The sequence below is a fragment of the Grammomys surdaster genome, unplaced genomic scaffold (genome assembly GCF_004785775.1).
Source record: "Grammomys surdaster isolate TR1022 unplaced genomic scaffold, NIH_TR_1.0 125179, whole genome shotgun sequence".
NCBI classification, from domain to species: Eukaryota; Metazoa; Chordata; class Mammalia; order Rodentia; family Muridae; genus Grammomys; species Grammomys surdaster.
In genome coordinates this window covers 382,968-405,691 of record NW_021620071.1, presented here as the reverse complement: position 1 = coordinate 405,691, position 22,724 = coordinate 382,968, and the positions used below count along the sequence as shown (strand labels likewise).

Below are 22,724 nucleotides of genomic sequence, written 5' to 3'. Positions count from 1 at the left end.
CGAAAAGGCTAGCACTACGCACGCGCACGGTTACACCGGTTGCTACGCCCCCTTCCGGTGCCTGGAGCACTGTTGCAGCCATCTTGGGGAGGGGAAGGCTGAGAAGGAGGAAAGTGCGACCGGTTGGGACCCTGGCTAGGGAAGCGGACACGTCAGTGCCTCCAGCGACGTCACCATGCCCGACCCAGCCCGCCGACGCACGATTGGGTGCTGAGGCCGCTTACGCGTCGCGCTTCCTCGTCTGCTCCGCATGTTCAGGGCGGCTTGCTCTCTTTTCCCCTCGGCAGAGAAGAGGCGATGGCGGCGATGGCATCTTTCGGCGCCCTGGCGCTACTCCTGCTGTCTGGCCTATCTTGCTGCTCAGGTAGCGGCCTGGCCGGAACTTGTTTTGGGCGCGCCCCTGCCCCTTGGCAGGTGGTGCTGGGGGAGGAAGGGTGTGCGCGAGGTGGGGATCTGGCCCTTCTAAGGGCTCGTCGCTACTGGCGGGATCTTTCCTCAATGGGTGTCGTGTCGTGGCGATCAAAACACCACACACAGGTTTACCCAGCAGCCAGATTGCTGGAAGAAACTTCCTTGTCTGCTTTTGGGAGAGCCCCAAAGAAGCACCATGCTCTCCGATCACCAGTTCCAGCAGGGAAGGTGATATGTCCCTGGTTCCTGTGTCAGAAGGTACAAGAGCAGTGCTGGCAGCGAGGAACCAATGCTTTATAGGCCAGGCCTCTCCAAGAGAAAGCTAAGAGAGGAGCAAGAACACTCCAGGCAGATCAGAATAAGGGCACGAGGCAAGTTAGATAGGGAACCAAAGAAGTGAGCAAGGGCTTTTAGTGCCCAGAGCCTCGACTTTTCATGAGGCCCTGGTATGTTCATAGCAAAATTGAACTGTGCACAGATCCATTGATATTTGTGAGCCATTTGTAACATCTTGTGGTGGGGTTGAGCTCAATCTGGAGTCCGGGCATGTGTTTTGAAAGTTGTTAGCACCTCAGACCTGAGAGCCTGAACTAAGGAGGATTTGGTTTCTGTACATACAGGATAGCCTCTGGCCATCCCTCCTACTCACCCCTCAGAGAATTCTCCAGTCTGTTGCTAGCAGTGCCTTAAAAAGACAAACCTGGCTGTAAAACCTATTAGGGGCTCCATAGTGTCCACAGGGAAAGGCCCAGCTTAACAGGTCACAGAAGGGGTGGTGGAATATGGCTTTTGAGAACCATTTCCAGGCATTTTCCTCTTGCTATTAATGCCAGTACAAGGTCATTTCCAGCTTAATTGGTCATTCTTTTAAGGCATCATAATTAGAAAAGAGTTGAATGAGAACTTTTCCTCAAAGGTGTTTAGTTTATGGGGACAAGTTTGGTGTTTGGGCCCAGAGTTGACTTCTCAGGAAACACTAGGATCAGTCTTGACATTCTGTCAGCTGGGTGGGTCTAGAGACCCTTATCTTGAAAGTTCTTGTCTTGATAACACCCCATTTAGTGTCTGCAGAATGCTTTCAATAGGCTATTGAGGAGGTACATGGCTCTGAATTGAGGCTTCCTTGGCCCACTGGGCTTCTGGGGTACTCTAGGAGCAGGTGAGCTATTTGTGGCCTCCCTGTCATAGATTCAGATATTAATTTAATAAATCAGCCCCCTGCCTGCCTCAAACATGCCTGTTCCTCCCATGTTGCTGCATCAAGGCTCACCTCTGCAGAGCTTTCCCTACTTGGCCCTGGCCTGTCTCAACAGCCCTCACTGGCCCCTTCCACTATACTCTGAGTACTAGGATCTATCTCCCAGACCCCACCTTCTGTCAGGAATAGAAGAATTTGTGTATCCTCAGCTCACCAAGTCTGAGAGGTGGAGCCAGGGTAAGCCCTTTTGCCGGTTGCCTGGAACACACAAATTGGCTTTGCCTCCTCCCCACAGCAGAGGCCTGCCTGGAACCCCAGATCACCCCTTCTTACTATACAACTTCAGATGCCGTCATTTCTACAGAGACTGTATTCATCGTGGAGATCTCACTGACCTGCAAGAACAGGGTCCAGGTGAGACAGTAGGGACTCAGCAGAGAGGGTACAGGGGAAGAGATGAGGGTGGCAGTATTCTTTCACTGGCAGTTGACAGTGACCTGAGGATCCTATCAACAGGGAGAATAAGGATTCCAATTCACAGGGTGCAGGAGAGATGAGGGCACAGCGAGGCCAGATCCTAGCAAGTACTTCAAGAGCATTTTCCTGACCTGCTTGGTATGCTTTGCCTCCATGCAGTAATGTGGGTAGACACCCCACTGTTTCCTGGATGAATGTCTGGAATGGGAGAAAGAACTAGGGTCAGGGTCCTCTGTCTTTTTTCTGGTTGTAGTTTGCCTGAGTGTGTGTCTGTATGAATGTTCTGTAAATTTAAAATAGAGAAACCCCAGCCTGAACCCTTAACCTGCTCTTCCAAAAGTCTAAAGAAAGAAATTGGAACTTTGGGGGAGGGAGACAGTACTTCTAGGGTTAAACACCTCATTTGGCACCTCCTTCTCAAGCTCCAAGAAATAACAAGGCCATTTTTTATCATCCCACCCCTGTGTACAGCTAACAGGCTTGTTGTGGGTTAGGATAAACTGGTTATAAGGGATATGTAGTTCTATTCATCTCTAGGGAAACAGATGAAGAAAGATGTGACAGTGTCATGGGTGAGGCTTAGCATGGCTTTGGGCTGTGGCAGGCCTATTTCTTGAGTCTTCCACAGCAACCCCTACCAATATAGCCCTCTGCTGGCCTACTCTTCCTCCTCACTCATAGTACTGCTTTGGGCAGCACAATGGGGGATTCTATGTATGCCCAGAGAAGGGAGAAAAATGTGCTTCTTGCTTTTATTACCCCCACCCCCATCCAGAACATGGCTCTTTATGCTGACGTTAGTGGAAAACAATTTCCTGTAACTCGCGGCCAGGATGTGGGTCGATATCAGGTAAGGGATACTGCATCCAGGGTTGTTGGGGAAATGGTTCAAGTCGGGGTTAAAGACCAAAGATTTAAGCACTGCTCATGGTGGTATTGTGCCAGCACTAGCAGAGTAATCCCCCATGTATCTGCTATGCCTGTCCCTTGCCAAACACCCGACCAGGTGTCCTGGAGCCTGGAGCACAGGAGCGCCCATGCAGGCACCTATGAGGTCAGATTCTTCGATGAAGAGTCCTACAGCCTCCTAAGGAAGGCGAGTATCATCTGGAACTCCTCTGAGGCCCCAAGGAGGGAGGGCATGCCCCATTTCTGAAGTCCTCTTTACCCGGGTCATTCTATATTCCCCTTCTGCAATATCAGCACTCTAGGGGCCAGGACCACCCAAGTGGTTGTCTTCCTGAACCCCTGCTTCCTTCTTTGTCTCTTTCTCATTTCTCCCTTATCTGGGCAACCCACCCAGCACTTCTTGACCCCAGCACTTCCCTTACAGGCTCAAAGAAATAATGAGGACATTTCCATCATCCCACCCCTGTTCACAGTCAGTGTGGACCATCGGGTAAGTGCCCTTGACTTGGAAGAAGAGAATACAGGGCATACCTCATCTTTTGGAGTTGCCTAAGGAAAAGCTCTGATCCTCTACAGCCCAGATTTTGGGCTGTTGTTGATCTCTGTGTGTCCTGAGAACAAGTGATTAAGGGTGACTGCTCCACTCCCTGGCAGTCCCTTGAGCTGTCTTTTGGTCTTCTTTTTTTTCTTTTCTATTCTATTTTTTTTTTACAGGGTACCTGGAATGGGCCTTGGGTCTCCACGGAGGTGTTGGCTGCAGCAATTGGCATAGTGATCTACTACCTAGCTTTCAGTGCAAAGAGCCACATCCAGGCCTGAGGGCAGCAATCTCAGCCCTCCATTGCTTCTTTCAATAAACAGTCACTGACATGAGTATATTCAAGACACGGGGCTCCTGTGTCTATGGGGAGAGCTGGGAATCCAGCTGCCCCTGTCTGCCTGGAGAGCAGATAGTAATACTGAGCAGAGCTATATTTTCCCCAATGTCTTCTGTTTTCTTTGTCCTTGTCCTGATTGTCAGCATGGCTTGGTCCTTGGTCTCTTTTCTAGTGTGTGCCCTCTTTAAAATAAGGCCACCTTGTCTGGGCAGTGGTGGTGCAAGCCTTTAATCCCAGCACTTGGGAGGCAGAGGCAGGTGAATCACTGAGTTCAAGGCCAGCCTGGTCTACAGAGTGAATTCCTAGACAGCCAAGGCTATACAAAGAAACCCTATCTTAGAAAAAAAAAAAGGAAATACCATCTTTCCTTCTCTCACCAGTCCCCAGGGCAAATCTGGGTCACCCTCTGGCTTTCGTCAGGAAATCTTCCCATTGGTCAGCCTAGGGCTACAGGTCCCTGTGAGTCTCTTGAACTGCACTGGGTTGGAGGGCTCTAATTGCACCTATGGTTGGGAATGACCACACAAGAAGATCTTTCCTAATCTCCCTCAGACTTAGCAGAGCCATCACCAAGTTATAACTAGCCTTAATTTTTGTGGTGTCTCCTGTGTGTGGGCTGATCATAAGCTGCATACAAGTGCTGATGCACTTCAAGTTGTCTCATGTAACACCTACCCTAAGCATAGGAGAACACTCCTGGACTCTGCACCCTAACCCTAGTCACTCCATGTTTCTTCCTGGTCTGCTGCTCACAGCATCCAGTTTAGTGCTGGATTTTTGAAGAACAGCCTCCCATACCTCCCAAGGGTACCCTGTTCTCTACTAAGGTGTCTGCTCACTAGCATATGAGCCAGGAAGCCCTGCTTGCAGTAGTGTTCCATGTAATCTTTTTGCACAGATTGGACACCAGCTACTTGATTAGTGTTCCTTAGTGCCATGGAAGGCTAGTTGGGAAAAGGCTGGATGCAAGTCCTAAGTAAATGCATACTACCACATGCATAAAGCCATTTTTTCTAGTGCTTGCTCCAGGATAGGTCATTCAAAGAGCTGGCCACACCCTAAGAGTGGTGGGGGCTCCTTAACCTCTGTGGGCAGTTGGGTATTGCCTGGGGGACTAGAAGGTGTCCTGGATGATATGAACACAGCTTATTGTTCAAGTTCATTCAAGACCGTGTCTGCCATCCCTAGTTCTTAGGATGAATCTGGGATGCACTAGAGAGTAGTACTGAGACTGTCAGAATTGGACACTAGGTAAACAGCAGGATCAAGAAAGGCCAGAAGTGGGAGCAGTAGCTTCTCCCCTTGGTTGCTACGGAACAAATGCAAGTGACTTTCTGTGTTCTGCCAGTAGTTCTGTTGCCAGGCAATGGCAACAGCTGTTGGCCAACCAGTTGCTGGTTCTGGTTCCACCACCTAGCCAGATGGCAATGACAGCCAAATGTGAAGTTGATGTTCCAAGCTATCAGTAACCGGGTACTGTCAGCTGCCCTGGTGCCACCTCTCCCTGAGCCAGTCAACATAGTATAAGCTTCAGAGCAGTATTAGCCCACCTCCTGATCCTGAGAACTCACCATCAGAGAACAATGGGGTGACTCCAGAAGTTCCTGGTGGCTGAAGTAATGCCCAAGGAGTACTAAGACCTTGGTCTCCTTCACTGGAAGGACCGTGGAGCTAGGGAGTGTAGTGTGATCTTTTGCTACTCTGTGAGTTCTTTTTTTCAGCCCCCTAATACCAGATAGAGAAAATAATAGAAAGGAAAGGAAGCAAGGTTATCATTAGACTACTAGCTGATCAGATTCCTTGGGGAAAGTTTGATCAGGTTAATTTGTTTCTTTGTAGTACTTAAAACATAACTTGACCAACAACAACCCGCCCCATCTCTTGGGCTCTAGCATTTATATAACCTTTGAAAAGTCCCCTTAGGCCGGGCGGTGGTGGCGCACGCCTTTAATCCCAGCACTTGGGAGGCAGAGGCAGGCGGATTTCTGAGTTCGAGGCCAGCCTGGTCTACAGAGTGAGTTCCAGGACAGCCACAACTATACAGAGAAACCCTGTCTCGAAAAACCAAAAAAAAAAAAGAAAGAAAAGAAAAGTCCCCTTAATTCTAAAGATCACATAATCACAGAAACTGCAGCTGGCAAAATCATGATCAGTTGCTATGGACAGTCTGAAGCAGTCCCATATCCCATTCCTGAGACTGAAATGAAAATATGTAGTACTGTGTTTTTCCAAAGAACCCAAAGCTGTCACTATTGGAAAGGCCCCTAAAAAAATCTGGAACTAGTATCTAGCCCCTGTGTTCCCATTCTCACAGCTCCCTACAAGGCTCTGTTCTCTTCCTATTCACCAACAGGACTGTCATGTGTATTCCCACCCAGACCCAGCCTTCCCAGCAACAGGACTCAGCTTCTAGGATTGGACCCTTAGATTTCCCTCTTACACCCATCTTGGCATCTTGCCCACCACCAATTTGCTATAGAAATCTGGGCATTCAGGGACTAATGTACTGACATTTCCCAGCACAAATGGCATGATGGCAATAAACACAAGTCCACATCACAGAGTAAAAAGGCAGCTTGCTTTATTCTTGGGATGTAGGTGGGGAGCAGGGGCATCCTGTTGCATCCAATGAGCTTCACCAAGCCTGAGAAGCACCAAACAAGTGGCACATTTTAAAGTTGCATCACCTGGAAAAGGTTCTAGGCATTTCTCAGTCAGCTCACCTTCCTTTCATTGGGCCCAGGCCTTCCAACTCCCACCAGATCGTCTCTAGACTAGGTGAGGTCTTCAGTATTGCTCACTGGGTTTGGTCCTCCTTGCTTAGGCCATTGAGAAGAGTGGTTCTGCTTCAGATGGCATAGACAAATTATTTTTGCATGGATACTGTGCCCAAAATCCCTGTGATCTAACTCCTTCATTCACTGGTGAGAGAGGTGGGCCTCATGGTTAATCCTTGAAAGCCAAGGCAGATCCCCCCTGCTACTCCTCAGAGTAGAAGCCACCAGAACAGCTGCTTTTTATTCTTCCCCATCTTCCTTTCCCTCCCACCCAACCCTCCCTCTTTTTCTCCCCCTAACTTCCTTCCCAGCCAGTACTCGGTGGGGTCCATCTTTGTCAGGCTGCCTAAAGGAGCTGCCAGCCCCCAGAGCAGGCCCACAAAACAAAAACAAAAAACTATTAGCAAGCACAGAAAAGAAAAAACACAAAATTCAGGGGTGCCTTTGTCTACAAATAATTGCAGCTCCTTGGAGGGAAGAGGTCGTGTTCAGCATGAAGCTGGACATTCTCTTGTGCTTAGGATAGTCTACCTCACCTCTCTGCACTGACTTCCCTGTCTCCAAGAACAGCAAGAATACCATGTGTACGGACACAGAGGTGCCCTTTATGAGTATGCCTCTATGCTAGCTTGTTGGCATAACTTCTTGGGGAAAAGGAACTAGGTGTAAGATAAGTTTCCCTTCTTGGGGCTTTCTATTACCAAAGTCCTGTGCACACATACATATACAGGTAGGAGTGTGCATGAGCACAGCGTGCAAGCACACACATCAACACATACTAGATTCTAAGGGAGGGTGAGGGTTATGCTCTCTGGGCTGGGCTCCTGCTGGAGCAGCTCAAACAGTGGTGACAGAGAGCAGAGGGTTGTAGATCCTTTTTCCATCAGCTGAGCGGGCACCGTGGGCCAACATCTCCTGGATGGTAATCCAGTTGTCCAGGATCTTCTTGTTTCGCTTCTTCATGGTCTTACGGTGGCTCAGCGCAATGATGTTGAGCTCAGGTTTGCTGTCACCATTCTGCTGCTCCCTTAGACACTCCAGACGGCTCTGCATCATGAACTCACGCCGCTTCCGTTGCTCCCGAGCTCGGATCAGGTGTTGCTTCCTCTCTTCCTTGCTCCAGTAGCGGCCCATCTTCATCTCACTTACTGCATCATCATCAGTGGTCATACCACTGCGCTCCTCTCGGATCTTCAGGGCCCTGGCCTTCAGCAGTCGATCTCGCACAGGCCGCTTAGCCACATAGCGGGTCCCATCACTTCGCACCTTCACCTTCCACTCCATGCGGGGTGCTTCAACAGCCGCAGCCACCCGAGAACCACTAGCCAAGCTCAAGGAGCCATGGCCCAGATCCTCCAGGGTGCGTGGAGGTGCCAACTGCACACAGCTGTGGTACTGCTCTATCTCCTGGCCACGATGGCGCCTGGAGAGGTAAGGGCTACCTTCAGGGCCCACACGCTCCAGAGTAATGCTTGTCTTGGTGCTGCGGCGGACACGCTCTTCTGTGTGCTGTCTTCGGCCCACTTCAGGATCCCGAGAGAGTGATCGGAACTTGGCTGGGCTCCCTGGTGAAGGAGCCCCCTTGAGGTGGGTGGTGACAGGAGGGCCAGAAGGGGTCCGGTTCAAGTTGGAATTGCCAGCAGCAGATCGCTTCAGGGGGCTCTCAGGCAGAGGCTCCACAAGCAGTGGAGTGCTGCGACAGCTCTCCCCAGTGTTGTAGGCGCTGGTGCTATCCTTGTCTGATTTCTCTGGCAGTTCAGAGATATCAGACAGCTCATGCTTTTTGGGCTCACTGGCTGCCAGGTCATAGAGACTCTCCTCCTCCAGCAGCCAGGCCTTCATGCAGCGCTCCCGCAACTGCTGCATCTTCTGTGCCCGCAAGATATTGCGGCACTTGAACTCTAGGTGCCGAAGCTCTTCCTCCAGCATGGCCATCTCATGGCCTAGGCTCTCATTGCGGTTGACATCTAGGGCACTGTTGCCACTGGAGGCCCGGGAGAAGAAGATGCCTAGCTGGTTGCCATTTTCCAGGTGGCACTTGATTTCTAGCAGCTCCCGGTAGCGTTCATACTCCTCATCAGTGAGCCCAGGCAGGTCAGCCCCTCCCAGCCCTGACCCTTCAGCTAGCAGAGAATCCATGCTGAAGTGGAAGTCCCTGCTCTGTAGAGCATCCCCTTGTAGACCAAACTTGCGCAGACTTCCAGGAGTGTTGGTGGTGCTGGGAGGTTCATCCCCCAGCAGGTCGTGTTCAGAGCTCTCTTCATTGCGGGTACTCTCATCAGTCCGGCCTACCCCGCTGTCCAGGTCCTGGCTGTTGCTCAAGCCTGGGCCCCCATCAGGAGCCCCCTTCTCATCATTTCCAGTCTGGGACAGAAATGATAAACACAGTCAGTTAGGTTCTCACAGACAAGTGTGCTCCAGAAGGACTAGAAAGAAGTTCACAGCTTGCTCCTTTCCAGGCCCATGCTGGAAGACAGTGAACAGTTCCTTTCTCCTTCCTCCTTCTCTTTCCCTCCCCAATTAGCAGGCCTTCTTCCTTCCTTACCTGCTGGACAGGGGGTGACTTTAGCTTTCGGGCACGAAGGTCTTCATTCTCGGATCCAAAGTCATCTAAGAAGTCATCTCTGTCACTGTCTTTCCACCGCTTTGCTAGCTGCAGAGACAAACAAGAGCTAGCCAACACTTTAAAGGCCTCCCCGATGCCCTTCCACCTTGCCCTAGATGCTATGCACTCAGTGAAGTAAAACAGACTAGCAGCCTTCAAGACAGAAAGCCTGTGAAGGGCCCTATGTCACCCTTTCAGACAGACATACACACCTGACTCTCAGGCCGGGCCACCAGTAGGGAGATGTTGGTGTTCTCCTCCTGGCTCAGGATGGCCACTGCTTCCTCTCGGTTTTGGACATCCATTCCATTAATCTGCAGAGGTTCAGGGGACAATCAACAAGAATGCTAGTGGGGGACTCTGGCTGTGCCAAAGACAGGGTCTTGAACTCTGGGGGGGGGGCATAAATTAGCAGAATACATTAGGGGAAAGGATGGCCTGGCCTGTGCAAGAGTATATGTGCTCAGAGAATGGAGGAGTAGAAGTGGAGGGTAAATTGGGGCAGGGAGGTGCTGGCAGGAATATATGGGAGCTACTCAGAGCAGCTGAGCAGAACAGAGATGAGATTTGACCCAGGACATGGTAGGTTCCGGGGTAGAAGGCCAGGTTCTAAGCAGAAAAAAATCTAGGATGGGGTTGAGGAGAGGGCAGGGCAGGCATGGCAGCCTGACTTCTAGTGCTCACCTGGATGATTCTGTCTCCCTCACGGATCCGGCCATCTTTGGCTGCAATGCTGTTGGGATTTACCTGCAGGACACATGCATCTTGGGGACCTGGGCACCTTTGATGCCCTTTTCAGTGTGTGTGTGTGTGTGTGTGTGTGTGTGTAAGTGGGGAGAATAGTGTCAGCTTGGGATGCTCCCAAAGCAAATGCCAGGCTTGCTCACTTTCCTACTTCACTTCAGACTAGCAGCTTCTAAGCTCTAGGAAGCAGGAGTAGGACAATGAGCTGAGGCAATGTACTCTCTCAGCTTGGAAGATACAGGGAGACCAGAAGCAGCTCCCTAGCTTCTATCCAACACTTCAGTGGTTTTGTCTCTATCCCTTGTACCACTATACTCTGTACCTCAAAGTCTTTCTTTTTATTTTTTAGTGCTAAGGAACCTACAGCCTTGTGTATGCTAGGAAAGCACTTTACCACTGAGCTATACCCCCAACTTCACTGAAGCTTTATTTTATTTTTTCCATTTTTGTTGGGTTTTTGCATTTATGTGCACAGTTGAGTGAAGGTACTGGTGGAATCCAGAAGAAGGTATAGGATCCTCTGGAACTGGAGTCAGAGGTAGTTGTGAGACATCCTATGTGAGTTCTGGGAACTGAACTCAGGTCCTCTGAAAAAGTAGTATGAATCATCCTTCTAGAACTCTTCCTACATACATACCCTCTTTTAAAACAATCTCACTATATAGCTCTGATGAACCTCAAGCCTTCTGAGTGCCTCTGAGTTACCCACCCAACTTGTTTGTTTTTTAAATAGGGTCCCATGCAGTTCAGGCTGACTTTGAACTATGTAGCCAAGGGTGACCTTGAAGTCCTAATGCTACAAAGTGCTGAGATTATGGAGACACAGCCACCATACCCAGCTCAGAGGCTTTTCTTTCTTTTTACTGGTGAGGGGGCAGGAACTAGGCACTGGCATGTGGCTGTATGCTTCTTCATAATGAAAATACATCAAGTGTTGAGTGTTCTCTTTCATTTGGAAGAGTAGCTTTAGTAGGATAGTGTAATACATAGACATTTTCCAAAGGGAAGAAAATGGGGAGAGAAGGGGGGAAGGTGGGCCCCATTAAATCCTTGATGTCTGGGCACACACAGGTCAGCAGGACTGTCTCCCTGGATATACTGAAACCATAGCCACCCTGGCCTTGACACCAACAACCTACTGTGACACCTAGGGCATAGTTAGGATCTCTGGGCAGCCCTAAATCCTAGACAGGCTTTGTGGAAAGACCACAGAGCTGGACTAGAATAGCTCTGGGGCTCTGTGTGCCAAAGCCTGCTGCAGCACCTCTCCATACCTCTCCAACGTAGATGCCTAGGTCCTCCTCATCATCTGTGCGATAGCACACCATCAGGCCCAGCTTGTCTTGGTGGCTGTTTTTACACAGCTCCACCTCCTGCCACAAGAGGTAGGGGAGGAAGTAGAGGTATAAAGAACTGAAGTGTATAAGCAAGGATGCCTGCAGCCTTGGCCCAGACCCTTGCCCCTAGCACCCCCTTGCTTTCTGCTTCGGTTACCTGAACTGAGTTTGTTGCCCTTCCCTTTAAGGGTTCCCTTCTCTTACCATCCTAAATGTGCAAGTGTTCAGTGATTTCCCTACCAGGAAACACCCAAGACACAAGATGTACAGAACACACAGGACACAGACATGCGTGGGACACAGAGTCACCAACAGAGACATAAGGAACACACTATCTCACCCACACCCTCCCTGACTCAGGCTGCTCTCTACTAGGAAAGGTCATGAGGCCCAGCCACCAGGGGGCAGCAGGAGCCAAGCCTGGGCAGAGCTGCAGAAAGTGGGCCTGCACAGACTCTTGATGGCTGCAGGTTCCGGCCAGGCAGGCCAGCCACTAGGCTCACCTCATACTCCAGCTCGTCCATTCGCTCTGCCTCCTGCGGGCCGCCCTCCATGAACTCCGCTGGGTCATAATACTCATGGCTGATGGGGGGGCTGCCCAGGAGAAGGGGGGGTCAGATGGGCCATCTGCTTCCTTGGTACCCTAGCCCCAGCTCCAAGCTGGCCAGTCCCAATATAGTAAGCAGAGAACCCTGTTATAGATTTATTTTCTAGAAAAGCTGGCCACTTACTGCCTCTAGAACCCTCCTCTCTGATCAACACAAATGCTCTAGAAGGATTGGGAATGTTCCTCAAATGAGCTCACAGGGGTCCATCCTAAGGACCTCAGTAGGTACACCGAGCTCTCCCCATCCCAACTCCCAGACCAGGAGCTGACTTCTCCAAAGCTCTAAGTGCCCATGTTGCCTCTGGCACTGTACCCATTCATGCAGAACCCTCAGGAGTTATCCAGGTCTTCTGCAAAGCAGCATTCTTCTGTCTTCAGGGAGGGGTTTCCCTCATCCCAAAGATAAGACTGACTGCTCACTGCTCTATGGCCTACCTCTCTGAACAAAAGGGTTCCCAGGACCACCTCCCTACAGCCCCGGTAGGATTAGCAGAATGAGTCAGTGCTGCTCACATGGTCACAGCCACCAGGCCAGGATGAAAGGCCCTTCTTAGAGGGACATAGAAACCGAAGGGATGGAGGAAGTTCAGAGTAAGTGGAAGAATGGGAAAGACAAGGGATGCAAGAAGATTCAAGGAGAGATGCTTGTGAGGAGGCAGAGACAATGGCAGCAGAAGAGGAAAGAAGATGAAGGAACAGCCAGGTCCAAGGCACATAGGCTTCCTCTCAGCCTTTCTGCCAGCTGGTGCCAAGCCTGAGGCCAGAGGCCTGGAGGTTCTGAGCCTCAGTGCCATGGTCAGCTCTAGTGGTCAAGCCTGCTTCTTGCCCAAGAGTGGCAACTGAGTTGTGTCTCCCCACCATGGCTAGAGCTGCAGCAAGCCACCTGTGGGTCACATGGGGACAGCTGCCCAGGTGGCATGTCCTCTCTGGAGGCAGGGCCCAGGCCCTCCTGAGGGCAACTCACAGCTCAGAGAGGACGTACGGCTCCAAGATGCCCATGGGTGGGGTGGGTGGGCGCAGCTTGCCCAACGCCATGATATGCTCGAAGGTGATGTCGGTCTGAGTGCCACTGTCCACCAGCTGAAGATCATGGCAGGAGCTGTCCCCCCGCAGACGGGGGCTGCGTCTCAGCACCTGGATCACCAGGGGTTCCTTGGAGGCACGCAGGGCCTCTAGGGTTTGCTCCTGAGACAGCTTGGAGAGCTCCTTCCCGTTCACCTGTGGCAGAGATATGCCTCTGTGAGAACCCTCAAGAGCCGGCTTCTCCCCTCTGGAAGTGAAGTCCAGCAGGATCCTGAGCTACTAACCAGCACCCAGACCTGTTCAACCAAGAAATGTGCTCTCCACCCACAGCCCTGGCTACCCCTAGTACCCTCCTTCCCAGGTAGACCCCATTTGTCAGCCTTCAACCCAGAGTTCTGTGTGTTGCTGAAATTCCCTCAAAGCCAGGTAACTGAGTATCTGTACAGGGTGTGAAAGTTCTGTAATCACCTTGAAACATCTGCAGTCCCTCCTCCACCAGGAACCATCCAGAGCTCCTTGACACCCCCCCCCCCAGGATCTTCCTCTCTTCTGGCAGCACTGAGGCCAGAGACAACTAGAAGACTGCAGAGTTCCTTGATAATAACTGAGACAAACTAGCCAGCCTCAGTGACTGTCAATTTGTACCACCCAACACTGGGGCCAGAGGATGGCTGAGTTGAACAAAGCAACAAACATAGGGAAGGAGTAATGGAGAAAACAGTAAAATGTACCAGGCTGTTCCTTTTGATGACAACTGACTTGCTGAAGAGGAGAAGGTCTCTTGACACTAAAAAGGTCTGGAATTGCAAAGTGTCCTTTAAAAGGTGCCAAATGGTGGCTAACACAATTTTGAGGGCACTTGCTATACACCAGGTTGCAGGCAGGATCCCTTAATGTGAGTGGTCACCAAATCCATAGCCCTGACAACTTAAGGGAGACACAGGTATTGCCTCTGTTGAGCAGATGAGAAAGGTGAGGCTTAGTCAGGTGAACAAATTGAGAGTCAAGTAGAACCAGCACAGTGGCCAGAGAGCCTATACAGGGAGGGTGCCTAAGGAAGGAGGAGGACTGGGGAGAGCAGAATGATGGGGGTGGGGGGTGTCTTTCAGACAGAAGCAGGCTGAGACCCTGGGTGAGAAAGGAAAAAGCCCATTACTGAGTGGGCAAGCAGGCAGGCAGCCTCAGCTGGATGACAAGCAAGTGCCCCTTGGCAAAAGGCTGGCCTCAGCAGTTTGCTTTACTCCTTAGGTCTTCCTTGGAAATTGACAAAAAAAAAAAAGAAAGAAAAGAAAGAAAAGAAAGAAAAAAGAAAGAAAAAAAGAAAAGAAAAAAGAAAGGACATAACAAACAGATGCCACCAGAATTCAGGGTACTTGTCAAACTCTAGCAAAAAAGCAGGAAGCAGTTTCTAGAGATGGCAGTTGCTGAAAAACTTTCTGAACTGACCAAGAGCACACCCATTGGTCCCCACTAGGATGAGCATGGAGCCAGAAATCATCCCCACCTAGAAGGGAGGTAGGTAGTATCCTTGAGTTGGTGCAAAAAAAGTGATGAGCCAAAAACAGAGGTGACACTTGGGAGGATCACTGTAAATTTGAGGGGTGGGGAAGAGCTGGGTATGGTGGCTTGTGCCTTTACCTCAGAAAGAGTTCAAAGACATCCTTAGCTACATAACAAACCAGCATAGGTTACAAGAAAACCTGTCAGACATAGAAAAAAGAAGGAAGAAAGAAAAAGCAAGTAAGAAGGCTAGTTTTCTTAGGACACAGAACAAAGAAGAAAGCACTTGGAAAGGATTAGAGATGACCCCCTTGCTATGACTGGCTACATGCAATTGAAGAAAATGCAGTTAGTCCTCTGCTTTGCCCCAACATCTGCAAAGATCCTGTGTCGTGCACGCACAGCATCAGCACCTGCCTGTTTCTTCTTTCTTCTGCCCTTTTAACCCTGTAACACTAGATTAGGGATAAAGAGGATAAAGAAGAAAGGAAAGAGATCCCTAAATAAAGTCAGAGTCCAGAAAGTGGGCAACATTATCATTAAACTACTTCCTGCTAATTGAGGGCATCAAGTTCCTTAGGACAAGTTTGATCTTTACCATCAGGATATCTAATTTCTTCTTGTTTCTTCTTTACTTAACAAATCAGGACCACCAACAACCAACCAACAACCCACCTATCAAGGATTTAACATTTATATACCCTCTGAAAAATTCTCAGAATTCCAAATGTCACACAATTGCAGAAACTATCTGCAGCTGGCAAAACCATGTCCCAGGAGGCAAATTGTAGTCAGCTGCTGTGGACAACCTGAAGCAGCCCCACTGCTGCAAGTTCCTTTAATACCCTTCGCTTGCTCCAGGAATCTGTGTCATTGACTCTGTGCCACCTGACCTCCAACCCCCAAAGACAGGTAGGGTCAGGCTTCGAACAGTCCAGGGCACAGGCAACACCCTACATCTGGGTTCAAGAAAACAAGTTCTTACTATATCCCCCATTTCTGTTTTAAGCCATTAATTATGCTGTGTGTATTGAGAAATTAGAAACAGAAGAAATTATCTTGGGTAATTTCCTTTGGACCTATATACATTGGTCCAGTGGCAACCCTTGTCTCATCACCTGCACACCCCTGGAAACCTAGGCCTTCTTTCTGGTTTATATTTAGAAAAACTACTGCTTTTTAAAAATGCCTTGTTCATAATTCTGATGTAAATGACCAAATTCCCCACAAAGCACTGTGTATTTTGAGATCTGAAACCTTTAGCAGCTTGGTCACAGTCTCTTCACAAATGACTGTATTTCCTGAATTGATATTGGAGACCTATAGCTATAGCTTGACCTATATTAGCATGGTACAATAGAACCAATATCGGTCATATCCCTTATCCACTTGTCCATAGAGTGTGCTCACTCCTTGAACGATCTAATAACTTTTTTACATTCAGTATTTACATTTTCAGATGTCAAGATCTTTATCAACACCTGTCTTGAATCAGGGTCTGATACAGCTGAGGCTAATCTTTGTTTTGTTTTGTTTTTTAAAAAAAAGTGAGTGAAGGCTTCTCCAAGCCTTGTATAATCTTTGTAAAAGAGGTGGATCCCCATCCCTCAACTTTGTCCCAAGCTTGTAAAGCCACTAATCAACATTGTTCTATAGTAGCGCCATCAAATTGAATCTGTTCTGTTATTGTATATCAGAGTACTGCCCTTCACATAGCAACTAATCTTTTACTATATTCATTCCCCTTGCTCTATTTCACTCTTCAACATTCAAGGCTTCTTCCCTGTGCTATTTCATGATGTCTTTGTAGATAAGTTTGTTTCCTCTGTCTCCTTTTTCCCATGAACTTCTTGTTGTTGAAGTTGTTTCTGTTTTGAGACAGAGTTTCTCTGTGTAGCCCTGGCTATCTTGGAACTCACTCTGTAGGCTGGCCTTGAACTCACAGAGATCTGTCTGCCTCTGCTTCCCAAGTGTTGGGATTAAAGGTATGTTGCACCATGCCTGGATTGTTTTTGAGTACCCCAAATTTTCATGTTCTAAAATGCAATTTATTAAAACCTCCATGTTTGTTGTGGATGATACCTATAATTCCAGCATTTGGGAAGTGAAAGCATGAAGACCAAGAGTTGAATGTCAACCTGGGCTACATGATACATGTCGCCCTCAAAAAACAAAAACAAAACAACAACAAAAACAAAAAACAAAAAACAAAAAAAACACAAAGCTCAAAACAACAAAATTTCCACTTTTCCTCTTTATCTGAAGATACACCAGTCTATGTGGAACATTTTAAAACTATAGAAAATCAAAATTGCTTGTGATCTCAGGGATGTATGTTATGCTGTGGCCCTGCAGGCATACTCGCAGTCTTTTCTTTATGTGTTTATGAGGTAGTGGTAGGCCCTTCAAACCTTACTGGCCTAGATCCTACTATATAGCAAGAAGACCATTTCCAGTTTTTTGATATAAAGAATATAGCAAAGATCTATTTGGAGGTATTTTTTGTGTATCTGTGTAATCTATAGTTATCCCACTAGATAGGTCTTTCTTGAAGTAGAATTATTGAAATGTCTTCAAGGGAAACAGCTTCTTTCAGGAAAAACATTTTCTAGAAAAGTATTTTTTAAAAATAATTAGATGAGCCAGGCGGTGGTGGCGCACGCCTTTAATCCCAGCACTTGGGAGGCAGAGGCAGGTGGATTTCTGAGTTCGAGGCCAGCCTGGTCTACAGAGTGAGTTCTAGGACAGCCAAGGCTATACAAAGAAACCCTGTCTCGAAAAAGAAAAAAATCATATGGAGCTGGGTCTGGTGGCACAGAGCACTCAGGAGACAGAGGAATCAGGACTTTAAGGTTACCCTCCTCTATATGGGGAATTAGAGATTAGTCTGGGATACATCAGATCCTGACTCAAAAAAGAGGTTGGGGAGGAGAAGATAGAGAGGAAGAGAGGGAAGGATCAGAAAAAGCACTACATCCACTACTGTAGAAGTCATAGTTAGCAGGCAGGCTAGGGAAGGGGCTATGCACAGGACACCAGCCGGACATCAGCCAAGACGTGTTGGGAAAGGCCTTTGACAAGGATATGAGGAATGGTCTTCACAGCAGTGGCTAGAACCAGCTGTTAAAAGCAGACATTAATATCGGCATTGTGACTGAGAAATTTGCAACTGAATGAATGGAATTAAAAACAAAAGCAATAAAGACTAAAACCTTCTAGCAATTGCTTTCCTACACTTTGCTGTCATCTGTATGCTTGGCATTATTTCCATTCTGTGTCTGGAAGTAAACATTTGATGGTGTGTGGCTGTACATTTCTTCACCCTGCTCAGTGGTACCTCATAGTAGTGGCTTGAAATGAGCTATAGTAGAGGATACACCACGGAAATCAGCTAGTATTCCAGCTCACTACTTAGTTTTGTTTTGTAACATCTGCTAGCTCATCATTAGTCAAGTGGAAACAAAGAAGCAGATGTCAGAGATGATCTGGGGATTTCTGTGTGGAAGAAGTTACCCTGAAAATCCTAGGGCAGGAAGACAAGCACAGGGTAAGATGTTCAGGTAACACAGAACTGCAGGAATGCCTTTCTCCCTGGAATCATTAAGTTACCCAGCAGCAGTGTTACTATGGAAACCAGACCCAGGCACCAGGAAGAGCTTACAGGGCAGGCATGTGGGGGCTGGGAACACGCAGTCTTAGCACCTTAGAAAAGGAGTCATCAGAGAAACAGGCTAAAGGGCTCTCCTGGCCCAAGTGGTGGCCATACCCATTGGACTCTTCTCCCCTTTCTTTTTCAGGTCATGGTGATTCTTTTCTTTCTTTCTCTTTCTTTCTCTCTTTCTTTCTCTCTTTCTTTCTTTCTTTCTTTCTTTCTCTCTCTCTCTCTCTTTCTCTCTCTCTTTCTTTCTTTCTTTCTTTCTTTCTTTCTTTCTTTCTTTCTTTTTTTTGGTTTTTTCAAGACAGGGTTTCTCTGTGTAGTCCTGGCTGTCCTGGAACTCACTCTTTAGACCAGGCTGGCCTAGAACTCAGCAATCCGCCTGCTTCTGCCTCCCAAGTGCTGGGGGTCATAGTGATTCTTAAGAACTAGTGATGGTAGATAGGAGATAGGAGAAAGGAAGAAGTTCTTCTGGAGTAAGCAGGTAAAGGCTCCTAAATAAGAGAGAAATATATGAGACACTGTGCAAAGTAGTGTAGGGCCAGATACATGGCCAGAGATGACAGCAGCTCTTATCCTGCATGGATTTCTGCCTGGTCCCCAACTGTTATGAGGCATGTATGATCTTCAGAGTACTATTCTGTACAAAGTATTCAGGGCTAGGAGTGTAGCTTACTTAACATGCCATAAGGCCCTGGGTTCCATTTCAGGGCTGGAACGCAAAAATGGTACAGAAATCCAGTTGTGCTTTCAACAGCAGCCCATTTGGCCTCACAGGCAACAGTATCCATGTAGTAGTTTAAATAGGTGGGACCCATAGGCTCATGTGCTTGAATGCTTGGCTCACAGGGAGTGGCACTATTAGGGGGTGTGACCTTGTTAGAGTAAGTGTGGCCTTGTGGAAGGAAGCATGTCACTGCAGGTGGAGGCTCTGAGGTCTCAGATGCTCAAAGTCGGCCTAGCGGGGAAGTCTCCTGCTGCCTGCAGATCAAGATGTAGATCAGCTCCTTCTCCAGCACCATATCTGCCTCCCTGTCACTACATTTCTTGCCATGACAATAATGGACTAAACCTCTGAACTGTAAGCCAATCCAAAAATTAAATGTTTTCCTTCTAAGAGTTTCTGTGGTCATGGTGTCTCTTCACAGCAATAGAAATCCAAACTAAGACAGTCCAAATGCTGGAACTCGGCTATAAGACACTCAGGATGCCCTCTGCACTCACATATCTCTTGCTATCACCCAATACAAGCTTCACCAAACAAATCAAAATAGACCAGAGATATAATTGGGGCAAGGTGAACACCCTGCCTTGGGGATAAGTAAACAGTGTATATGGGGTGTAGGAAAAAGAGGGCACTCCAAAGATGAAAACGGGGATGTGGGGGACAGCAATAGAGACAAGAGGCTGCATAAGACACAGCAATAAGAAAACAAAACTCAGTAGCTACTTAGCAAAGGACATCAAAGGGCAGCAAAGCTATTCAGGAAAAGGCAGGCCCAAACCAGTCCAGTACTAGATGAGAAGGATACCTGTTAGGATGTTAGGATCTTAGGATCCTTGGGACAAGGACACAGAACCATCAAGAGCATGTATGTATTCCACTTTCTAGACTAAAGCATGTGTGATCTAGACTAAGGATTTATATCCTGGTCACAGGAGTCAAACAAGTTGGTCATTGGCAGAAGAGGCACAGTACACAGACAGGAATTGTGCAATTTATGGAAGAGCATGTATTTCTTTTTGCAGGGGAGTTAAGACATAATCTCACTAAATTACTTAGGCTAGTCTTTTAACTCTGTAGCAGAGGCTAGCCTAGAAATGTTTTTCATCTTCCTGCCTCTACCAAGTTCTACGGTTATAGGTACATACCACTATCTGATTCATACCTAACTTTTTAAAGGTATCAGCAATAGAAAACCTACATTAAAATCACTTACACAGAATCCCTCTTCAACACCTGCTTGTCACTTCTTGCCTCTCATTCTGTAATATCATGCAAGCTCAGGAAGTAATGTTCCATTGTTAAAACAGCTAACCTGTCTGTCACCCAAACTGCTATGGGATCTTCACTATGTCCTAGAAACAGGAAGACAAGTGAGTTGAATGGACACCTGATAGAGCACAGTAAAGAACCTGTCCAAAATTATGCAAGATAAAGGCCTACAACACAACATGCCTCACTGGGATGGGCCACAAAGGCTAGGGAGATTGCTCAGTCTGAAAGTGCTTGCCACATACATTTGAGGGCCTCTAGCTCAATCACTAGAATACTGTGCTGCTAATTTTATGTCAACATGATGGAAGCTAGAATTATTTATCAGATTGGTCTTTGGGCAAGCCTGTGACACATTTTTTTTTCATTTATGATTGATGCAGGTGGGCCCATCTCATAGGGGACAATGCCACCCCTAGGCTGGTAGTTCTTGGTATGACAAGAAAGTAGATTAAGAAAGCTATGGGAGGCTTGATGGTGGTGGCACATGCCTTTAATCCCAGCATTTGGAGGGCAGAAGCAGAGAGATCTCTGAGTTCAAGGCCTGCCTGGTCTTGAACAGAGTGAGTTCCAGGATAGCCAGGGCTACACAGAGAAACCCTGTCTTAAACAAACAAAAGAGAAAAGCATGAGAAACAAGACAGTAAGCAGCACCCCTTCATGGACTCTGCTTCAGTTCCTGCCTCCAGGTTCCTATCCTGACTTTCTTTGATGATAGACTGTGATATGAAAGTTAAAGTTGAAATAAACCATTTTCCTTTTTATCACGGCAATAAAAACCCTAAGAAAAACACATTTTAAGAAAAATGTGGAGCTGGAGAGATGGCTCAGTGGTTAAGAGCACTGACTGCTCTGCCAGAGATCCTGAGTTCAATTCCCAGCAACCACATGGTGGTTCACAACCATCTGTAATGGGATCGGATGCACTCTTCTAGTGTGTGTCTGAAGACAGCTGCACTGTAGTTATAAATTAAAAAAAATCTTAAAAAAAAAGAGAAAGAAAAATGTGGGCACTTCAGAGGAAGAGGCAAGTTGCCTGCTGTAAGTTGAAGGTCACTCTGGTCTATGTATCTCAAGTGCCAGGGCTATATAGCGAGGCTGACTCAGAGGGAGTGGTGGTGGACAGAGACAGACATACAGAGACAAAGAAAGAGAAAGAAGAAAAATACTGGAGAGTGTACACTTGTAATCCCAGAGCTGAGGAGATGAGACAGGAGGCTGGCCTGGGATTCACTGGCCAGCGGCCAGCATAGCTAAATCAACAGTTGAATATCAAGCCAGATACAACCCTGTCTCAAAAACCAAGGTGGAAGACTAGAGAGATGGCTCTGTAGTTATGAACTTACTGAAAACAAAACAAAAACAAACAAAAAAAGAACACTGACCGGGCAGTGGTGGCGCATGCCTTTGATCCCAGCACTTGGAAGGCAGAGGCAGTCGGATTTCTGAGTTTGAGGCCAGCCTGGTCTACAGAGTGAGTTCCAGGACAACCAGGGCTACACAGAGAAACCTGAAACCTTGTCTCAAAAAAACTTAAAAAAAAACTGCTCTTCCAAGAGGACCTGGATTCAATTTTCAGTACCTACATGGAAGTTGACAGCCATCTGAAATTCCTGTCCCAGGGGATTCAACACCCACTTCTGGCGTCCACAGACACTGTATACATGTGGTATACAGATATAGATGTAGACAACACACTCACACAAATAAATAAAATTTGAAACAAAATAAAAAAAAAAAAACAAGGTGGAAGGCCAGACACATTGACACATTCCTATAACCCCAGTAATGGGAGGTAGAAGCCAAAACATCAAGAGTTTAAGGTTGTCTTTAGTGATATAGAGTCCAGCTTGAGGTACATGAGACCTTTTGACAGAGATGGGGGGGGGGGGAGAAGAGGAGAAGGAAGAGGAAGAGGAGGAGGAAGAGGAGGAGGAAGAGAATTTCACACACACAGGATGAAGGAAAGCTAGGGAGATGGTTCTGAGATCAAATGACCAGCACCCATGTAAAATCTGGCGGTGATAGTATATGCCTGTAGCCCCAGAACTGGGAGAATAAGGGAGGCAGATCCTGGAAGCTCATTGGCTGGTTCACTGATAGTTGATGAGTGACAGAAAAATTACATCTGGCATCCTTCTCTGGCCTCTACATACATGCAAATAGACACAAACACCAGTACATACATGTATGTGTAACACACACACACTGCTTATACCACAAAAAAATTACAAATTAAAAAAAGTGGAGGCTGGGGGATGGCTCATTAGGTGTAATGGGTAGTTTTTATTGTTAACTTGACTACATCTGGATAGATCATTTGACATGAAGACTCATCCTAAACCTGGACCACACCTTCTGGTGACAGCCCACATAAAAAGACACAAACAAAGGAGGTTTCCTCCTTGCTGCCTGATTGCGCTAAGATTCATTGGCAAGTTTATCTATCCTGATGGAGAGACACTCCTTTGCTGGCATTATGGCCTACTTTTTCAAAAGTCCAATATGGACTGAAGACCAGCAGCTCTCTAGGACTTCCTTGAGACAACCATCACCACAGAGAGAAGAGAGAGAGGAGGGGGAGGGGGAGGGGGAGAGGGGGGAGAG

The 22,724-nt window shown here is 47.7% G+C and overlaps 2 protein-coding genes across 4 annotated transcripts in view; one reads left to right on the top strand and one right to left on the bottom strand.

Annotated features, from left to right (window-relative positions):
- Window positions 1-68: 68 nt before the first annotated feature.
- Ssr4 (signal sequence receptor subunit 4) lies at window positions 69-3,979 on the top strand. 3 transcript variants are annotated; one of them, XM_028785311.1, is made up of 6 exons: window positions 69-364; window positions 1,905-2,023; window positions 2,862-2,936; window positions 3,093-3,182; window positions 3,406-3,485; window positions 3,710-3,979. In XM_028785311.1, the coding sequence occupies exons 1-6, from the start codon at window positions 298-300 to the stop codon at window positions 3,765-3,767; spliced, it is 489 nt and encodes a 162-aa protein (XP_028641144.1). In that variant the 5' UTR covers window positions 69-297; the 3' UTR covers window positions 3,768-3,979. The 3 variants fall into 3 exon arrangements, with proteins under 3 accessions (XP_028641144.1, XP_028641142.1, XP_028641143.1); XM_028785309.1 differs by having other exon boundaries at window positions 79-364; window positions 3,420-3,485; window positions 3,710-3,974; XM_028785310.1 differs by having other exon boundaries at window positions 80-364; window positions 1,908-2,023; window positions 3,420-3,485; window positions 3,710-3,974.
- Window positions 3,980-6,429: 2,450 nt separating this feature from the next.
- Window positions 6,430-22,724, bottom strand: part of Pdzd4 (PDZ domain containing 4) — a 29,824-nt gene continuing 13,529 nt past the window's right edge. The window contains exons 2-8 of the mRNA XM_028785313.1: window positions 12,908-13,161; window positions 11,840-11,930; window positions 11,274-11,372; window positions 9,940-10,002; window positions 9,468-9,569; window positions 9,196-9,303; window positions 6,430-9,014 (exon numbers count right to left, since the gene is read on the bottom strand). Of these exons, the coding sequence (XP_028641146.1) occupies window positions 7,488-9,014; window positions 9,196-9,303; window positions 9,468-9,569; window positions 9,940-10,002; window positions 11,274-11,372; window positions 11,840-11,930; window positions 12,908-13,161 (2,244 nt within the window). The 3' untranslated portion in view covers window positions 6,430-7,487. The remainder of the gene's footprint in view (window positions 9,015-9,195; window positions 9,304-9,467; window positions 9,570-9,939; window positions 10,003-11,273; window positions 11,373-11,839; window positions 11,931-12,907; window positions 13,162-22,724) is intronic.

Coding starts and splice junctions, on each gene's coding strand:
- Ssr4 (XM_028785309.1), top strand. CDS start 298: ATGGCGGCGATGGCATCTTTCGGCGCCCTGGCGCTACTCCTGCTGTCT. Junction 365..1,904: donor TGGCCTATCTTGCTGCTCAG/GTAGCGGCCTGG, acceptor TCCTCCCCACAG/CAGAGGCCTGCCTGGAACCC. Junction 2,024..2,861: donor CCTGCAAGAACAGGGTCCAG/GTGAGACAGTAG, acceptor ACCCCCATCCAG/AACATGGCTCTTTATGCTGA.